The sequence below is a fragment of the Solanum verrucosum genome, unplaced genomic scaffold, assembly GCF_900185275.1.
Source record: "Solanum verrucosum unplaced genomic scaffold, falcon-dt-bn FXZP01000273.1, whole genome shotgun sequence".
Lineage (NCBI taxonomy): Eukaryota > Viridiplantae > Streptophyta > Magnoliopsida > Solanales > Solanaceae > Solanum > Solanum verrucosum.
Genome location: NW_026020163.1, coordinates 1029436 through 1050320, shown reverse-complemented (window position 1 = coordinate 1050320; position 20885 = coordinate 1029436). Strand labels below are relative to the sequence as shown.

At 30.0% G+C, this 20885-nt stretch overlaps 4 protein-coding genes across 4 annotated transcripts; all 4 read left to right on the top strand.

The window, feature by feature from the left end:
- The first annotated feature begins 2027 nt into the window (after positions 1-2027).
- On the top strand, positions 2028-5880 carry LOC125828692 (nuclear poly(A) polymerase 3-like). Its single transcript, XM_049508030.1, has 10 exons — positions 2028-2257; positions 2806-2883; positions 3290-3397; positions 3499-3561; positions 3662-3823; positions 3934-4047; positions 4295-4357; positions 4460-4765; positions 4861-5025; positions 5283-5880. Exons 1-10 carry the CDS (start codon positions 2039-2041, stop codon positions 5685-5687), a joined length of 1683 nt encoding a protein of 560 aa, XP_049363987.1. The 5' UTR covers positions 2028-2038; the 3' UTR covers positions 5688-5880.
- Positions 5881-10617: 4737 nt separating this feature from the next.
- On the top strand, positions 10618-11551 carry LOC125828572 (cell wall / vacuolar inhibitor of fructosidase 1-like). Its single transcript, XM_049507880.1, has one exon. The coding sequence runs from the start codon at positions 10704-10706 to the stop codon at positions 11244-11246; it is 543 nt and encodes a 180-aa protein (XP_049363837.1). The 5' UTR covers positions 10618-10703; the 3' UTR covers positions 11247-11551.
- A 5222-nt stretch (positions 11552-16773) lies between these two features.
- Positions 16774-18205, top strand: LOC125828569 (cell wall / vacuolar inhibitor of fructosidase 1-like). Its single transcript, XM_049507878.1, has 2 exons — positions 16774-17175; positions 17984-18205. Exons 1-2 carry the CDS (start codon positions 16879-16881, stop codon positions 18200-18202), a joined length of 516 nt encoding a protein of 171 aa, XP_049363835.1. The 5' UTR covers positions 16774-16878; the 3' UTR covers positions 18203-18205.
- Positions 18206-19420: 1215 nt separating this feature from the next.
- On the top strand, positions 19421-20840 carry LOC125828570 (cell wall / vacuolar inhibitor of fructosidase 1-like). The gene is made up of 2 exons (XM_049507879.1): positions 19421-19778; positions 20467-20840. Exons 1-2 carry the CDS (start codon positions 19482-19484, stop codon positions 20674-20676), a joined length of 507 nt encoding a protein of 168 aa, XP_049363836.1. The 5' UTR covers positions 19421-19481; the 3' UTR covers positions 20677-20840.
- Positions 20841-20885: the final 45 nt, after the last annotated feature.

Genomic DNA, 20885 nt, shown 5'->3' with positions numbered 1-20885 from the left:
CGATGCATTAGAGAGATGGCACCGAGCATTTCCCAATAAGTCAAATTGACAGCTATTGTTACTTTGCTACACACATAAGCAGATTTTGATTTTGATTTATCAAAGAAACAGCCGAGTATGGAAGGTGATGTACTCTGTAAGGGACAGCGCAACCTTGCCTTTATGGTTCGTAGCACCATGCCTTTACAAGCACTCTCTTTTCCTGCCATTGATCCGAGGCTCGTGTACATCTTTCTATTCAACTGTTGCACATAACACTATCACTAGTCGAACTCTCGTCTCTTTGAGCAGTCATTGTATTGATCTTTTGTCATACTGTGTATATCTTGTGGAACCTCAGTTCATCATAGGCTGTTGGTTTTGACTTGAATTAATCCAATTCAAATGTTTGAGATATTCTTTCAAGCTAGTTTGAAAGTGGTTAAAGTTATTGTAATGTATTGTTGAAGTCCTTTGTTCCTTATAATTTGACTCACCATCACTTCTTGTTCTCTGCCTCCACGAGTTAGTAGTAAAGTCTGCGTATATTCTATCTTTTCAAACCTCATTTACGAGATTTCATTGACTATGTTGTTGTTAGTGTACAATGATAGAGTTTTAGTTTAGGGATAATTTTTTACTACCAAAAATTGAAAATAATGTCTAAATATTAATTGTTGTTCTAATTTGACTCACCATCACTTGTTGTTCTCTGCCTCCACGAGTTAGTGGTAAAGTCTGCGTATATTCTATCTTTTCAAACCTCATTTACGAGATTTCATTGACTATGTTGTTGTTAGTGTACAATGATAGAGTTTTAGTTTAGGGATAATTTTTTACTACCAAAAATTGAAAATAATGTCTAAATATTAATTGAAGCAATTAGTTTTTAAAAAATAAGCAGCATGGTAAACAAATTTGTGGACAAACAAAGTTGGCCAGTCATATTCCCTAAAAGAATTATGGATAACATAGAAAATTCTAAAATTTTATTTCGTGACCTCTAAATGCTGAAAAAAGTGACATGATTCTAGATATTGTTCACTTGGTCATTACAAATGATTTCATAAAATTTGGAGTGAAACGAAGTCTGCCAGTAATATTTCAAAGTATTTATTGACTAATATACACGAAAAAAAAAGACAAAATCTTACGTTAAACGGAGTCTTCAATTTAATTCAGAAAAATCAAACATATATTAACACATGAGAAATATTAGTCGCCACTAGGAATCTGCCGTTAAAAGTAAGTATTAGTGACAACTTCACATATATTTGCCGTTAAAAGTATATATTTAATACTAATCAATTTCCCACCAAGCAAATTGACAAAAGTGCAATAACTCACAAATCATACAATAAACAAATTCGATACATCGATCTTTGATCTACCTTATGAAATACCACTTATTATACCAATTTAATTAATCATGATTATAAAATATTTTACCAATCATCCAATTTTATGTTACCTTATATCCTCATAAAATAAAATGTATATCAAAATGCTATTATATACTCCTTTATGCATGCATGCTTATTTACTAAAAAAAATGAAAACCAAACACAAATAGCTAATAACATAATAGAGTTTTCGTGTTCGTGTTTCTCTGAGTACGGAATCACCTTTATTAGGGAGCATTTTACCCAAATGTGGGACTTCCAACTTTTGTTAGGGAGCACTTGCCCCCAATATAAAACTTGTAGGCAGTGGCGGAGCCAGATTTTTCAATAAAGGGGTTCAACATCTAAAAAAAAATAGACACACGAAATAGCGGAAGGGGGTTCGACAGCTACTCTATATATTTAAAAAATTATTTTAACCATGTATAAATCATATAATTTTCCGCCAAAGGGGGTTCGAATCATAATAGGGTGGCTCCGCCACTGCTTGTGGGTGTGAATCCGGATTTAGTCGGCTCCGAACCAAAAAAAATAATTATACGTAAACCAAACAAGTCGTTATTACCCGTCATTATAGTTGGTTAGTTCCTGAATAGTTGGAGATCCTTTCATTGTAATTTTCTAGATTCTTGAGAATCCAATTCTTCAATTTGTGCATGGAATTTAATAATTTTGAAACCCAATTCATTATTGATCTTATTCGAGCTGTTAATCATCCTTTATCATGCCGACCCACAACACAAATTGGGTTGGCAAACTCTAATATTACCCAATTTAGGGATTTCAATCAAAACCCACAAATATTTCTGGGTTTTCCACCAAACCCAGATGTGATTTTGATGATGGAAATCGAAATATCAATGTCCCTGCTTCAGGTAGTAGTAGTAATAATATGTATTTTTAATGTGAATATTTGGGTCTCTTTCTTTTTCTTTTTTTTTCAATTTGGGGGAAAATTACAAGGTGGAGAATCGAATCCTAACCAATAAGGTGAAAGTTCAGGTAGTCAAGTTAGTGAGATTCTATTGTTTGGGACCGTTCTTTTTTTAAAAAAAATTGGGGTAGGGAAAGGGGAAATTACGAGGTGGGGAATTGAATCCAGACCAATATGATGAAAGTTTAGGTAGTCGAGCTAGTGAGATTCTATTGTTTGGGGCTGTTCTTTTTTTTAAAAAAAATAATTGGGGTAGGGGAAAGGGGGAATTACGAGGTGGGGAATCGAATCCTGACCAATAAGGTGTAAGTTCGGTTAGTTGAGCTAGTGAGATTCTATTGTTTGTGTGTGTTCTTTTTTTTTTTTAATTTGGGGTAGGGGAAGGGGGAATTACGAGGTGGAGAATCGAATCCTGACCAATAAGGTGAAAGTTAGAGTAGTTAATTTGTGTTGTTTAATGATTAATGTGGTGTTAATTGTATTTTGAAGGTGATGGTAAATGAGGGTTTAGTGCCTTGTGGAGAAGAGGAAATGAGGAGGAGAGATGCTATTGACAAGCTCAAAAAGGTTCCTTTTTTAAAGCATAATTTAGATTTATATGTATTTGATATACATTTTTTGCTCTTTTGTATGAATGGAATGTTTGTTTTACGGAAAATTACATTGTTTATACATGGTTGAACCCCCCTTTTGGTTCGTTGTGTGTTTACTTCTTCGTATATTGAACCCCTTAGTGAAAATTCTGACTCTGCAACTGCTGACATGCTAACAAGTTATAGTTCTTAATTGATTATGTAATTTGGTTCAATGTGAAGTAAACAACTCGGAAAAATGAGAATTGCCAGTTACTTGTCAATCTTTATGTTTTATGTCAGGGCCAGTTTCCATTACGTTAATTATATGATTTCATTCGAGATTCCAGTGAGCTACGAAAGCTTTTCAATCACATTATTTATTCGTTATTATTTTGCAGATAGTAGTGGAATGGGTTAAAACGGTGACTTACCAACGAGGTCTTCCAAAAAAGTACCTTAAGTTTGCCTCTGGAACAATATTGACATATGGATCGTATGGTCTAGGAGTAAGTCTAACTTCATAAGCTCTCCTTTGGTTTTCCCTTTTCTTTTTTTTTTGTTTCGACAATTTGTTGCAGCATAAGAGCTGTTCCGCTTGTTTCTGCAGGTTTATAATTCAGAGTCAGATATTGATGCTTTGTGTGTTGGTCCTTACTTTGCCACTATAGCTGTGAGTCTTGTTTCCGCTTTTAGCTTCTTTAATTCTAAAATGAGGTTGTGCAATGCCTGTAATGCTACTTGTCATGTGTATCTCGTTGTGCCTCGTGTAGGAAGACTTTTTCATCGTTCTGCATAACATGCTTGCAAGCAGTCCCGAAGTATCAGAAATCCACTGTGTCAAGGATGCAAAAGTTCCTCTGATGCGATTCAAATTTGATGGGATATCCATTGATCTTCCCTATGCACGACTCAAAGTAATATCTATCCCCGAGGTGAGTTATTTTGACTATAGTTCAAGTGAAAGAGACCTCGTTAACCAAAACTGTTCCTTTACAGATACCATACGATTACTGTATCTAATTGATTTTCTCTTTACATCTAGAATGTGGACGTATTTAATCCATTCTTCCTTAAGAATATTGACGACACAAGCTGGAAAAGTTTGTCTGGTGTGCGTGCCAATAGGAGCATTCTTCATCTTGTGCCAAACATAGAGGCAAGTAATGATGTCAATTTGTATTACTCCTTCCGTTTCAATTTGTTTGTCTGGTTTTGACTTGACATGGAGTTTAAGAAAGTCTAAAAAGAGAAAGAGAAAAAGGAAAGTAAGACAACCAAATTCAAACAGAGGAAGTAGTTGATAAAAATAGCATGGTTTGGCGTAGCATGCTTGACGGGGATCCCTTAGTTTTGACTTAGTGTGAGAGTTTCCGTGTATTACATTCTTGGTTAATTTGCTACAGGTATTCCAAGCAGTGCTGCGTTGCATCAAATTATGGGCTAAAAGACGTGGAGTTTATGCAAATGTAAGAGATTCATGAACTCGCTCTCCTCCTTCTATATTTCATGCAATCATTTCATTTTCTTTTCTTGCCTTGAGTCAAATCTAATCATGCGATAACCTTCAGTTGCTTGGATTCTTCGGAGGAATTCACTTGGCCGTGCTTTCAGCATTTATTTGCCAAAGGCATCCAAGTGCCAGCTTAAGCGCACTCATTTTACTTCTGTTCAAGACATTTGCTTTGTGGCCTTGGCCAACTCCCGTAATTCTGCAAGACCAAATAGCTAGGCCATTCATCCCGACTCATGATAAGGTTTCGTGGATGCCAATCCAGTTACCATGTAGCCCGTATGAATTTTGTCATTCCAACATTACCCGAAGCACATTCTATAAAATCAGGACAGAGTTCCTAAGAGGACATATGTTGACTAAGGTATATGATAATTTCGAATATATCCTGTCATTTCCTTAGTCCTCTTTAGTGGTTATTTTTTTCTGTATCGCTCACTGTATGTAATTTACTTGCAGGATATGTTAAGCCCAGATTTTGATTGGAATATCCTTTTTGAGCCTTTTCCTTATGCAAGAAAATATGGATTATTCGTTAAAATTTTCCTTTCCGCTTGTGACAAAGATGAGTTAGGAGACTGGGTAGGTTGGGTCAAGTCACGTTTTCGCAGCTTACTGGTCAAGGTATGTCCCAGCTGCAGACCTGTTTTCTCTGTTTTAGTAAAGGTATCATCAGTAGTTTAGCTTATTGCATCGGCATATTGGCTAGTACGGTTTACTGAACCGAGTAGGTACTAAAATCTTATATACCAGTGAGAGTCGGAGACAAACTTGTTCCTGTATACTACATTCCAGTCATGTTTGTTCTGTGTTCTTGTCTACAAGAAGTAGCATTGTACTTTTAGTTCTTTCGTAACTAGACTTTCTTTCATTCCTTGCAGTTGGAGGAGTTATTGGGTTTTTGTGACCCGAATCCAACTGAATATGTTGACACAGATGCATCAGAGCCTAATGTCATCTTTTACTGGGGATTACCAACTGGTAGAGCTGATCTAATAAACGCTGAACTCGTGGAAGAATACTTTCTGAAGAGCATCGATCACGGATTGAATCAAGTCTCAACTGGAACGATGAAGTTATCGATTGTGAAAGCATATCAGTTGCCTAAAAAAGGTGATCAGCTTACTGCTCTCGAACGAAAGAACTCTAAGACATGCTGGAGGGTTGTTGATGGCAATCGAAAAAAAACTCCTCCACAGCCTAAGTATAAACCTCATTGTGCTGAATCTGCTGGTGATTACATGCCTACAAACGAAAATCCTGAGTTCCCTAGTGCTGGGGGATAGGCTGTTGTGCTACTCGGAGATATTAGAGCGGGATCCACCATTTGGGAAATACTGAGTCGAAGCAATAACAAGAATATTTCTAGTAAATACAGAGTTGACACTTGAACATATTTGTTGATCACACACATATAGAGAACATGAAGAAACTTTGTACATTTGCATTGTATTGTATTAATTTTGCAACTTTTGATCCTCACAAATACTTTTTTTTTTTTTTTTTTGCTATTGAATTAATTGATGGAAGAAAATGTAAAGAAAAATTGAATATTGATGTAATGAAAAGGGGAGTATTATTCTTCTTATCCTTGTTTGATTTATTTTTTTTAAAAAATAGTTCCTTGATTATTTATTTACTATTTTCTGATTTTTAGCAATATTGGTTGATTAATTCTTGTATTAATGGATGGTTGTTTGGTACGAAGCAAGATATTTATCTAGAAAACAAATCATTTTCTGGCAACCAAATATTGAAAAATCATTACAAGGGGGAAAATACCTTTTTTCGCTTATTTTCAGAAAATTGTTTTTCGAAAAATATTTTTCTTCGTACTCAACACGCCTCTCTTTCTTCTGGTACCTTGTAGTTTTTCTTCCTTTTTATTGAAAAGGTTAAATTGAAAGACAACCAAATATTGAAAAATCATTACAAGCGGGAAAATATCTTTTTTCGCTTATTTTCAGAAAATTGTTTTTCGAAAAATATTTTTCTTCGTACTCAACACGCCTCTCTTTCTTCTGGTACCTTGTAGTTTTTCTTCCTTTTTATTGAAAAGGTTAAATTGAAAGACAACCAAATATTGAAAAATCATTACAAGGGGGAAAATACCTTTTTTCGCTTATTTTCAGAAAATTGTTTTTCAAAAAATATTTTTCTTCGTTCTCAACACGCCTCTCTTTCTTCTGGTACCTTGTAGGTTTTCTTCCTTTTTATTGAAAAGGTTAAATTGAAAGACAAAATAAATATGTGAGTTATGATGTGATGATTGTGATTTATTCTTGTTTAATTAAAGATGTAACTAGACAAATGTTCTACACCAAAATGTAAGTGTCATTTCATGAATATAAAGGGAGTTATAGCCAATGGGTTGTGGTGCGCTTCACCCGTAACCAGAGGTCTCGGATTCGAGCCTGACTATGGAGAAAATTCTGTTGGGAGTATCACCCCCGAATGGGCCCTACAGTGCGCGATTCGGATTTAGTTGAAGCTCCAATGTGAGCTTCGGACACCGAGTGGGAAACAAAAAAAAGAATGACGGAGGCACCAATGTCCCAAAAGTATGACGGAGGGTATCTGCATACCATTTACGATAGTTCGAGGGTATATTTGTCCTTTTTCCCATTTATTATATATATATATATATATATATATATATATATATATTTGTCCTTTTTCCCATTTATTATATATATAGTTGAGTGACCATCAAAGTTATTAACTCGAAAAATGAAGGGAAAAAATATGAGGGAATTACCATATTTGGTGACAAAAAAACAAGCGGTGGTTTGTTTATTAATGATTTGATTAGGAACGTAATTAATTAAAACAATTAATTGACGGTCCAAAAGCTTTTGTTAGTTGGCACGACAAGTAGCTAACGTCGCATTTGGGAAATCAACTAGTGCTAAACAAATAACGTTTATATGTGACGTCCATGACAGAGGACGGGTCCAGAGAAGAACTGACAGACTTCTAGGTTGACAAGTTTCTAAAGAAGCGGTAATGAATTCCACGTCGAATAGGGAGAGAAAAGTAAAGAATATTATAAAAGATAACACAAGTTCACATCATACACATGTTTTTGGACTCAATAATACGAAAATCAATAACAATAAGGCACGTTAGACCAAAACGAATAATACGTACTATGAACTTTGGTTACCAAATATGGTTATGTATCACTTTCTTTTTTTATGAAATTAGTAAAACTAATTTAACTTATTATATATGTTAGCCCAATAAAGAGTTTTTACGAATTTATTATATTTTATTTTTCATTATTTAAACTATTAATTTAATTTAGTATGCTTAGTTTTATCATGATTAAGTGATAAAATAAGATGATATTATGTATTAAAGTAATTAAGATTTAATAATAATAATATTTATAAAAATATCTATGATACAATTATTGATTTAATATAAACATTTGCAAAATACCCAAAAGAGGAGAATTTCAAAATGATTTGATTTAAATTGAGTTCAAAAAAACGTTTATTTCAAAGTGTGTATATTGTATAATGAGGAAACCATGTTTTCATATAGTATTGACTTATTGTCTATTAAGCAATATTTTCATACTAAAAATAAAAATAGAATTCCTCAATTTGATCCAACTTGACATAGTTGTGCAATCAATTATCATTAAAAAAAATAAAAAATAATCAACAGAGTCAAAATCTAAAGTTGATGGATTCATGATTTTTGTCATCTATAGTTACTGATTTTTAAATTAATAATAATAATATATATATATATATATATATAAAAAAAAAACTGAAATACTAGCTTCGTCCATGTAATGAGATTGAGTTGTAGGGAGATTCAAATTGATTTTTGGGTGTTGTTTTTGTTGATTTGATATTTGATATCTACATTTTACTGATCTGATTAATTAAAATTTGAACCGAATAAACTAATAAGTACTAAAGTGTAAAACACATTCTCTATTTAGAAATTTCTCGTTCCCAAACTTTGAATTCAAATCTTTAATTAAAAATAGAGAAAATCTAAACATTTGACTTGCACCTTTTAATAGTGATTCATGAAGTCGTTATTGATTTTTAAATACTTTTTCAATTTTAGCAATTTGGGATTAATTTATTGTGATTCGATTAATCTAAATATTTCTCTTGATATATCACTAAGGGGTTAAACTCTTTTCGGATAAAAAAATTTCATATTCTCAAAATTCTAACTCGAACCAAAATTAAGAATAGAGAGACCAAGTCATAACATAAGCTACTTAATAAAACTTGTATACTACGTTAATTAAACCAGCTTAGCCCTAAATACAGAGACGTGTAGGAATAAAACTCTTCATAGTGATTCCAAATTGGGAATAAAATTTCAAGTAAGACAAAAATAAATAAATAAAATATAATCAATTGCTTAACATGATTAAATTAAGGGAAAAGGGACAAATATACCCTTGAACTATCATAAATGGTATGCGGATATCCTTCGTCATACTTTTGGGACATTGGTGCCCATGCCGTCCAAAAGCTAGAGCATATATACCCTTTATACTAATGGACATACACGTGTCATAATTTTACCTACCGACCCGACATTTATTAAATATCGGATCGACAAATAAGATTGCGCTACGTGTCCCTATTAGTCTTCCGTTAGCGTGAAGGGCATATATGCTCTAGTTTTTGGACGGCAAAGGCACCAATGTCCCAAAATTTCATATTCTCAAAATTCTAACTCGAACCAAAATTAAGAATAGAGAGACCAAGTCATAACATAAGCTACTTAATAAAACTTGTATACTACGTTAATTAAACCAACTTAGCCCTAAATACAGAGACGTGTAGGAATAAAACTCTTCATAGTGATTTCAAATTGGGAATAAAATTTCAAGTAAGACAAAAATAAATAAATAAAATATAATCAATTGCTTAATCATGATTAAATTAAGGGAAAAGGACAAATATACCTTGAACTATATTAAATGGTATGCGAATATCCTTCGTCATACTTTTGGGACATTGGTGCCCCTGCCGTCCAAAAACTAGAGCATATATACCCTTTATACTAATGGACATACACGTGTCATAATCTTACCCACCGATCCAACATTTATCAAATATCGGATCGACAGATAAGATTGTGCCACGTGTCCCTATTTAGTCTTCCGTTAGAGTGAAGGGCATATATGCTCTAGTTTTTGGATGCCAGGGCACCAATATCCAAAAAGTATGACGGAGGATATCTGCATACCATTTACGATAGTTCATGGTATATTTATCTTTTTCCCCTTAAATTAATATACACTCATATATTGCTTAATCGTATGATTAAATGCTTGATATATATTATAATTTTCATTTACCTCGTCTGGTGTAGGGGTGAGCTAGCATGATATGGTATTAGAAATCTTGGATCGGTAATGTTGATTTTTCAAAAAATTATTCCATTATTATATCAATTAATTCAATGTTTTTAAGTTTGATTTCGATATTTTGTGGTACAGTAAATTGATAGTCATACTTTGTTTATGATATCGGCTTTAATTAAAAAAAACATCTCAATTATATCATTCAAACACTTCGCTATAGAAATATTTAAAGAAAGTACAAGTAATTTCCTTCGTTAATCAATTACACAAAAAATAATCAATTAAGATAAAGTAATCAAAGTTCCAATGTAATATTTTATATATTTTCTAGTATAATAATAATAATAATAATAATAACAACAACAACAACATACACTACATATTTTGGTATTCGTTATTTTGACTTAATACTGTACCTAATACCAAAAAAAAAAAAGTTTAAAATACATATTAATACCATAATACCAAAATTATGATATCAAATATTCAATGTTAATATAGTGATTCAGTATCTACCGTATCATAACCACCTCTAGTCTGATGTAAACACTTGGTACAATAAGTTTTTACCACACACTTTGAGTTCACACTTTTTGTTTTGTTTTATCATTCAGTGTCTGGTATCTGTATTAGAGTCCGATTATTCTAAATTTGCACTACATAGGGCCCTATTAAGGGGAAAGTGCTTCCTACAAAAAAAATCCATACTCAGTGCTTGATTTTAAAACTCTGATTAAAAAAAAAGCAGCTCCATCTATTTCACTAGATCGTTAGTTGAATCACACAATTGCTTTGGTCGCTTTCCTTCCCTATATATATGTCAAGACAATTGCTTTAGTTATAATCTAAACAAAATCAAACACCTTTAATAATATTCCATTAGCTTTTTCTTATATATATTCCTTCATCAACTTCTCATTTCTTCAATTCTCAAAAAAAAAATAAAAAAAAAATGAGAAATTTATTCCCCATATTGATGCTAATCACCAATTTGGCACTCAACAACGATAACAACAACAGCAACAACAACAATAATTATAATCTCATACACGCAACGTGTAGGGAGACCCCATATTACTCCCTATGTCACACCACCCTACAATCCGATCCACGTAGTTACGAGGCTGAGGGTGATGACGCCATCACCACCCTAGGCCTCATCATGGTGGACGCGGTGAAATCAAAGTCCATAGAAATAATGGAAAAAATAAAAGAGCTAGAGAAATCGAACCCTGAGTGGCGGGCCCCACTTAACCAGTGTTACGTGGCGTATAATGCCGTCCTACGAGCCGATGTAACGGTAGCCGTTGAAGCCTTAAAGAAGGGTGTCCCTAAATTTGCTGAAGATGGTATGGATGATGTTGTTGTAGAAGCACAAACTTGTGAGTATAGTTTTAATTATTATAATAAATTGGATTTTCCAATTTCTAATTTGAGTAGGGAAATAATTGAACTATCAAAAGTTGCTAAATCCATAATTAGAATGTTATTATGAAGGGTGAACAAAAAGTTGGGGGTCTAATTTGCAGTTCAGTGCACAAAGCTCTCGTCATATATACGAGGTTTGAAGAAGGGTCAGATTATAAGGGCCGGGTTATAATTTTCTAGTCATCTTCCTATACTAGTTTTTTTTATTATTTTATATATATATGTATAACTTTATATTCCAGTATTTTGTTTATTGTGTGTGTTTGTATATAAAGGATTGAGAATTAATCCAACATTATATATATGTAGAAAATAATGTAAATTGTGTTTAAGCTAGTTTGGCTAGATGCATTGAATTATATTTTATATAAATCCTCAGTGTTTTAATTTTTATTTGATATAATGATACGAGGTTGGTTGGTTGGTGCGTCCACACAAAGCAAGCATTCTATTAGGTGATAAGTTTGCTGTCACTTATCTTTTATTTTTCTTTAAAGAAAAAAAAAATATTGTTTTCGACATCATGTATATTTTTTTTAATGTAAAAATTATACGTTTTCAATTTCTCAATATAAATATCGAATATATGCTTTCTTTGTCATTTCAAGTTAATAAGATGTCTCCCAAAGATAATAGTGTGAAATGTCACAATTGAGAACTAATCTATCAACAAAAATTATGTTAACATATGTTTTTCTTCAAGACTTAAATCGCTTGTTATTTTAACTCACTTTATTAATCGTTAAATCACACTTTTAGGATTCTAATCAATCAACAACAAAAAATCATGTATTAGTCATCAAGACTTGAACCAATATTCATTTAGTTCACTTTTATCAATTGTTAGGCCACAATCTTGAGGTGCTTAAAATTATTCTGATGTCAAATGTCACAATCAGGCACTAATCTATCAACAAGAAAATTATGTTAGCCTATACTTGTCATCAAGACTTAAATCAATGTCATCCGTATAATTTACTTTATTGATTGTTAAACCACAATTTTAGAGGGTTTAGAATTGTTTTGATATCGAATGTCATGAGAACTAATTATCAACAAATTATTATGGTTGCCCATACTTGTCATCACGACTTGAATCAATATTTATTTGAACTCACTTTATCGGCCCCTAGACCACACAATCCTTAAATGCTTAAAAATTATTTTGATATCGCGGTTAAGCTAATCTATCAACAAAAATTATGGTATCACATATCTGCTTGTCATTAATAATTAAATTGATCTTCATCTTATTTTCTTCAAAGATAACTTTGAGTTTGTTGTTTTTTTCGTGAAATAATTGAAGTGCATACGAGTTGATTGAGATAATTATATATATATATAAAAAAAAGTTATATTAGAGTGGCTGGGAGAATAAAGCATTGAGGAATATAAGTGTCTTTATTTTTTTAACTTCTTCCTTTAGGACTTTTTATAAAGTGGAAGTGAAGATTAGCAAAGTGTTATTTATAACTAGTTTTATTTGGCTAAAAAAAATTAATATTAATGATAGTGTGTTTAGATATTTTATTTAGTAATTATGGTAATGATGCTTTTAACGTTATTTATAATATGAAAAGCTAGAAGAAAGCTAATTTGTCATTTTCATTAAAGATGAGTGAAACTCTGTAACCCACTATCTCATCAAAAAGATGAAGTGAGAATAAGATTAAAAATATAATATTAAAAAAAATAGAGCATCTTATCTTTTAACTAATTGTATAATATAAAGCTCCACAAGATAGATATTTATATTTCCTTACAAATTTATGAATATTTTATTTGGACACTTTTATTTAATATATATATATATATATATATATATATATATATATATATGTTTTTCAAAAAAATTGTATGTTTATTCATTTTGAAACAACTTCAAACATAGGAGTATCACATGCCTTGGAGAAAAGTGGTTGGACCCAAATATGACTGAACTTCAGTCTTATATGTATATCTGAATATCAATTATATAAAACATCAGACACCACATATCTGAAAAAGCTCTAAAATGAATAAACTTGTAAATCCTTGTGCAATGTAAATATACTTTTTCAATGGTCGTCCCAAAAACTGTTCATCCTCTTACTTGACTATATTTGAGTCTCTCGAGTACTTTAGGAATTATATTTTGAGCTAAGATTTTGTGCTAACTTACGGGACGGGATGAATATTGTAAATTAATGGATTTGATGATCAACAATCGTTCAAACTTGATAAAAGTTGGCACAACATCTATAATAAGACAGAGGGCTTATCGCGATATATACCTGCGAACTAATTTACGATATCTCCCACCCATTTATAATCACTAACTAAAGAATAAGTTTAGTGGGCTATGTAAATTGAAGCCCAAAAATAATTCACAGCCCAATAGAACAAGGAAGCCCACAATTCATGAATACTCATACTTGTTGAACCATTAGACTTTTAGAGACTCATTAAAAGCAAAAACTTAGATACAACATAAATATACCGCTGTGGTCCGATCCTTCTTCGAATCTCGAACATAGAAAAAGTTTTAGTGCATCATGTTGCACGTTCTATCCTCTTATTAACACAAGTTATGCTTATGATAGTTAACGAGTACTGATCTAAGATATTTTATTCTTAACCAAGTATCTTGAATTCAAGATTTAAAAATGAAATCGTCTTTAACGCTCTTTATAACAATTTTTTTTAATTTAAATTAATCAAGCTTTAAAATAGATTCGGATTGAGAAGTGTCAAATCAAATAGTTATTTGTCAGTGGATGCTGCTAGAAATGCTAATTCAATCACTTTGGTGGATAATATGTCCACCTGTCCTATTTTCTGTTATCCCTCACTTATGTGGGCCCTTATATACAACATAAATATGGACTTCTCTCGAAATGCGGTCCTTTCTTAAACTCTACGTGAACGGAAGATGTTTGTATATTGAGTTGTTTCTTTTTGTTGTGATGTTCTATATTTATATTGTAATTTTGATTAATTTAAATTTACGTCAAATAGGTTTCAGATCCTTTTTTATTATACTTTTAACTCTGGTTGGACTTCAAATTTTGTATAGAATAAGTTTCAAAGAATCTCTTTTTAGACTTCAAATTTCAAAGAATTAATAACCACAAAATTTGAGTCTGTTTTTTTTTTTTTCATTTTTGGCAAATATTGAATTTCTTTTTTTATAAAACAAACCAATGGCCACTTTTAGACAAATTGCGCAGCTCTCATCACATGGGGTGTGGGGTAAAGAAAACAGAGTATTGTTATTTATTTAATGAGTAATATTTTATGTTTTATAATCATGAAAAGGACACTAGTGGTACATTGGTGTATTTTGAAAAAAACTACTCAAGTCCCAATTTATGTGGCACTTTCATTTTTCGAGAGTCAAATAATTTAAGTTTGATCGGAAATTTGCGCATGAAATCTTTAATTTTTTTGAAATAAAATTTATATATAATTGTAAACTACGTAAAAAGTACTATAAGTCACAATAATTGATAATTCAAAATGTTTAAAAGATCTATGAAAAATTTACGATCAAAGTTAGACTTGTTTGAATCTAGAAATCCGAAAAGTATCACATAAAATGGGACGGAGAAAGTATTGATTTTATGTTTGGTGTTTGATATTGATGTTAAATTAAATTTGGAACGCACGTTACAAAATTCATTTTTGGTGACGACGCTCTCCAAATGTTGCTTTTTATTGTCAAAAACGATTTTAATTTGAGACTTCTAATTATGAAGGAAGGAATATACATGTTTTGAACTTGGCTAAGATAGTAAATTAATTAGTAGATAATAAAAGATATAGTGCAAAAATGTCAAAAAGTAGGCATTGTGCAAAATGCTTTTAAGTCATAATTGTGCCACAACAACTTCAAGATAATGAAATTACATCATGAAAGTAAAATAAGATAATGAAATGATATCACCAGGGTAAATGTATGTTTTTTTTGTAGAGGAACTTATAGCCTAAATAGTCGTTTGTCCAATCATTTAAATTAAAAATAATCGCAAATAAATATATAGTTTATATATAATTCATCTATAATCAGACATAATAAATGATAATATGTATATATATGTTAGGAAAAATAAAGTTTAGAAATTTTTATAATGATCTCAAAATTAGATTTCTAGATTCGCCTTCAAGAAATGCACACCAATAATGTTGTGTAATTTTATCAACCACTAGACGTATATTGCATCACTCAATGATCTGATAATATCATCCAATCAAACAAGTAAAAAGGTGATCAGTCGAGGTGGAATCAGAATTTAAAGTTTACAAATTTTGAATTTTAGTCAGGATTATTAATTCTAATTACAACAATATATGAATATTCAATAAAATTTTAAAAAAATATAAATTTAAATCAAAATTATTAAATTCGTAATTAATACTCCGATCTGAAATCAATCATGCAAAAGGTTCCAAGGAATCAACCCAAAAAGAAAGAGAAGAGAAAGGCATAATAAAGTTATGCATTCCACTTTCACAAGGATAATGAAAGGAACCCTTATCTCTAACAATTATGAAAAATTACATTAATAACATTACAATTGTATTTATATTTATATATTAATACAATTATTATACAAAAATTCATCTTTTAGGCTATATTATCATTAAATTCAAAAACGCATATAAATATAAAGCTATTCATCTTTCTATTTTATTATATGGAATTTATTTGAAGAAAATTTTCAATTCTTTTTGACTATTTTTTTATTCATTGATATCATAAAACGATTACGTTTCTAAGCTGAAAAACTTCCAAAAATTGTTACTCATATGATACCTCACCAAACATGCTTGTCTTTTTCCAAAGTGTAAAAAGGAAGGTCCAATAATGCTTTTTGGTTTGTGTACATTTTGGTAGTTCCAGAGTCTTATCTTATTAGAATGATGAGTAGTTAATGATCCAAGGCTCATTTGGTTGTTGGTTAGAAACTTAATCATTTATGTATTAAATAATATGATTAGTATTAAAAGTGATAAAATTATCTAATAAAATTATAACATTTTTTAAATTTGAATGGCTTATTTTTTAGTTTATTTATTAATTCAATCTATTTTTAGTGGGACTGAGTTCACAAATAGCCTTAAAAAAAAGTGATCTAGAATTTTTTTATCTCGTTTAACAAACTCATCAAGTAAATTGCTTCAATTTAAAAAAAATTGTTAGATAAAGCTTTTATCGCCCATCAAATATAAGTTATAAATATATATTGATCTTTCTACTTATAAAGCAGATGTTCAGAATATTTCAAGATAATAAACTTGTTCAATTAATTATAAGTTTTGCAAAGTTATATCTAATAGACAATAGATTAGATAACACCTTATCTGACCATCAGACATAAATTTTAATTATTTAAAGTTTACTTATAAGTATTCATAGCATTGTGGTCAAGGGCGAAGCTAGTAAGGATTTATGAATTCATTCGACAGAAAATTACAATATATATATATATATACTCGTATGTCATGTTTTGAATGAATCTTAATGAAAATTCTGACTCCGCCTTTACCCCTCCCAAATCCCCACCAAGCCCAAACAAACCCCACTGAAAACACAAAGCAAGAGATGATTAACACGCAATTGAATCCATCCATTTACTATATAAAACACATACACACACACTATACTAACATACAAGAAAAATCCACATTTAGTTCTTAATTTTCCCAAAAATATCAAAATGAAAATTTTGCTTTTCCTAATGATGTTTCTAGCTATGTTGATAGTAACAAAAGGGAATAACAATCTAGTAGAAACAACATGCAAGAACACACCAAATTATAATTTGTGTGTGAAAACTTTGTCTTTAGACAAAAGAAGTCAAACAGCAGGAGATATTACAACATTAGCATTAATTATGGTTGATGCTATTAAATCTAAAGCTAATCAAGCTGCTAATACTATTTCAAAGCTTAGGCATTCTAATCCTCCTCAAGCTTGGAAAGATCCTTTGAAGAATTGTGCCTTTTCATATAAGGTAATGTTATTCGTTTGCGTGTTTCAATTTGTTTATCCTATTTTTTTTAAGTAAAAATTTCGATTTTCGACTCTGATGAATAAGGAGCTATGTTAATTTTTTTGTTTCAATTTGTTTATCTTATCTTTTTAAGTAAAAATTTCGACTCTGAATAAGGAGTTATGTTTATCTTACTTCTTTAGTGAAAATTTTGCTTAATCTTAACATCTAATTAAAAGAAACTTTAATTTTAATTTTTTAATATAAGTATTAAACGTCTTATAAAAAAATAATATAATAATAATGTCTGATTAAATTGAATAAAACGTAGAAAGTGTTCTTTTTGCTTTTTTGGCTTTTGCTTATGTGACATAATTTAACTTATATAGATTAAAAAAAGAAATAAAACTTTTGAATTTTGATCTTAAACATGTTATTTCCTTTACGTAACACACTTCTCTTACTTCTGTTTTGTCCGTTTTAAAAAAAGTCACTTTTCTATAATTAAAAGTAATTTTATTTTATTTTTCTTTTTTACCCTCGATAGAATATTTTACAATCACATAACTATCCAAATTTATGACAAATTTTAAAAATCTTTCTTGATAAATATTTGAATTTGAATCTAGTTAAATAATCTTATATAATTGAAAAAGAAAAAAAATACATATTATGTGGTTATAAATTTTTTTGAATCTTTTAATTTTAGATCACCTACCATAAGATGCGAGTAGCTAGCTTGATCATGAGTATATTATAATGTCACGTAAATTGAAATTGAAAGAATATCAATGACATGTTGAATTTTATTGTATGGTTTCAAAAACAGGTAATTTTAACAGCAAGTATGCCAGAAGCAATAGAAGCATTAACAAAAGGTGATCCAAAATTTGCAGAAGATGGAATGGTTGGTTCTTCTGGTGATGCACAAGAATGTGAAGAATATTTTAAAGCTATAACTATTAAATATTCACCACTTTCTAAATTAAATATAGACGTTCATGAACTTTCTGATGTTGGTAGAGCTATTGTAAGAAATTTATTGTGATATGTCATGTCATGATGTTAAGTTTCAGAAAATTTTAGTAACTTAGTTGATAGATTGTCTGAATTATTATTTTGCTGGTGAGGGTTCGATTCGTCATGTCATAATCTCATGTCCATTTCCCTTTTTCCTGCCCCAAACCTTCTTTTTTTTTAAGTGTTAGGTGTCTACTCTTTTTCATTTCATAAATTAGTGACATGTGTAAAGAGCCCTCTTAATTATTAGAAGAAAAATGTATCATGAATATTTGTACAAGTGTAATACTCTTATCCAATATATGTTTGTCCCCTTCTAGATAAGTCTCTATTACTGTATAAACTTGTGATATTTTCAATATTGATTTGATTTGATATAGAATTTAAGAAAATTAGATATATTTTTTAATCTTATCTTTATATTAATGATAAAGATTTATGCAACTATTACTTTGATTGTCTTTTCGATTTTATTTATTTCTTTAATTTTGATTTGATATAGAGTTTAAGAAAGTAAGAAATATTTTTGAATCTTGAGGTTATATTAAGGATATGTATTCTACTATAACTTTGATCCTCTCTTCGATTTAATTTGTCTGATTTAACATAGAGTTTAAGGAAATAAGATATATTTTGAATCTTATGATTATATTAAAGATATATATGTAGAATGTATCAATCATTTGATCATATGATCTTTAATATAACAGTATAGAAAATTAGAATCAAAGAGTTGTTAAAATAAATTAAAAACAAACTAAAATAAAGTAAGATAGATAAATTGAAAAATAGGAAATAACTATGTATTTCAAATATCCTCGATTAATTTAAATTTATGTTAGTGTAAGTAAAGCCGATTTAAACAGAAAATCTTCCTACTTATCGGTTTCCACCTAATAATTTATTTTTTAAAAATAGATTGTTATATTATTAGTATAAATACATGGTATAAATTATTAATGGGATGAATTTTTATATTGGGAGTATTTTTTTTAAAATAATACTATTATTTACTATATATGAATATATATGGCATAAATTTTTTTATATCATAAATATATCATGTACTAATTTTATGGTATAAATATAATTTGTAGCAACGTCAGATCCAAATTCATTGTTATCCATATTTATATGGATAGTTTACCTTACAATTCATTTTCAATCCGTTCAAATTCGATTCAATCTATCCATTTATCCGCTATATAAAACACAAATTCTCTTACAAAAACACACTCCAACTTCAATTTTCTCCACATATACGAAAAAATAATCCTCATTTAGTTACTAATTTTCTTTGAAAATTAATGAAAATTTTAATTTTCCTAATGATGTTTCTTACTTTAGTGTTGGTAACAAATGGGATTAATAATCTAGTAGAAACAACATGCAAAAACACACCAAATTATGATTTGTGTGTGAAAACTTTCTCATTAGACAAAAGAAGTGAAACAGCCGGAGATATTAAAACATTGGCATTAATTATGGTTGATGCTATTAAATCTAAAGCTAATCAAGCTTTTAGTATTATTTCAAAACTTAGACGTTCTAGTCCTCCTCAAGCTTGGATACATCCCTTAAAGGAATGTGCATTTTCATATAAGGTAATTAACGTTTCGATTTATCTGTCTTATTTTTTTTCTTTTAATTCGTTTAACAATATAACGAAAGTCTCTTTTCCTTTTTGGCCCATTTGAAATATGTTTTTTTCCTTCTTGGAAACTCATTATTTTCAACTTTTTATATGACTTCTGTAAGACCAGCTACAAGATTATATTAAAGAATAAATCTATAAGACTAGTTACATAATGGAGAAAGTATTATCGTTTTATTTACAAGCACAAAAATATAGGAAGAGGTCGAGAGGATTTCAAACGTATAATAATATTGTGATTTTCTAATGAAGGGATGTCAGTTGAACATTCTATCTTCTTTGCTTTGCCTCAACATTGGAGTTTGTGCGATACTATTTTCTTATTAGTTCTTTTAATTAAAAAAGGTTAATTACTATACTTCAAGTAGTTTAACTTTATTTTTAATTTATTTCAAGCTTAATCACATATTTTTCAACCCCAAAAAGCTCATTACTGCTTTAATATAACCTCCCTTTCATAATAAGTAATATTTTTATCTTTATTTTGACTCAAAATAAGTGGTGTTTCACGTAATTCTGAGAAAATATTAATTGTGTAATAACTAAAAAAAATTATACCTGATACGGCAAATATAGAAATATGTCATTTTTCTCAAGTATCAAATGTTGATTATTTTATTATATGATTTCCAAAACAGGTAATTTTAACAGCAAGTATACCAGAAGCAATAGAAGCATTAACAAAAGGTGATCCAAAATTTGCAGAAGATGCAATGGTAGGTACTTCTGGAGATGCACAAGAATGTGAAGATAATTTCAAGTCTAAATCTCCACCACTTTCTAAATTAAACATAGATGTTCATGATCTTTCTGATATTAATAGAGCTATTATAAGAAATTTATTGTGATGTGTCATGTTACGTTACGTTATGTTATGTTACATGTGTCCATCATAAAATTATTGACATGTGTAATGTACCCCTCTTAATAATTATAATAAATTAGTTACGAAAAAATTGTGTTGTGTATAAGCATTGATAAATTTTAAGTGTTATTGATTATATGATTTAAATTTTTTGTTTGACAATAAATTATGTGTGTGTATATATATATATAT

Coding starts and splice junctions, on each gene's coding strand:
- LOC125828692 (XM_049508030.1), top strand. CDS start 2,039: ATGGAATTTAATAATTTTGAAACCCAATTCATTATTGATCTTATTCGA. Junction 3,824..3,933: donor AAGTAATATCTATCCCCGAG/GTGAGTTATTTT, acceptor CTTTACATCTAG/AATGTGGACGTATTTAATCC. Junction 5,026..5,282: donor TTCGCAGCTTACTGGTCAAG/GTATGTCCCAGC, acceptor CATTCCTTGCAG/TTGGAGGAGTTATTGGGTTT.
- LOC125828572 (XM_049507880.1), top strand. CDS start 10,704: ATGAGAAATTTATTCCCCATATTGATGCTAATCACCAATTTGGCACTC.
- LOC125828569 (XM_049507878.1), top strand. CDS start 16,879: ATGAAAATTTTGCTTTTCCTAATGATGTTTCTAGCTATGTTGATAGTA. Junction 17,176..17,983: donor ATTGTGCCTTTTCATATAAG/GTAATGTTATTC, acceptor TTTCAAAAACAG/GTAATTTTAACAGCAAGTAT.
- LOC125828570 (XM_049507879.1), top strand. CDS start 19,482: ATGAAAATTTTAATTTTCCTAATGATGTTTCTTACTTTAGTGTTGGTA. Junction 19,779..20,466: donor AATGTGCATTTTCATATAAG/GTAATTAACGTT, acceptor TTTCCAAAACAG/GTAATTTTAACAGCAAGTAT.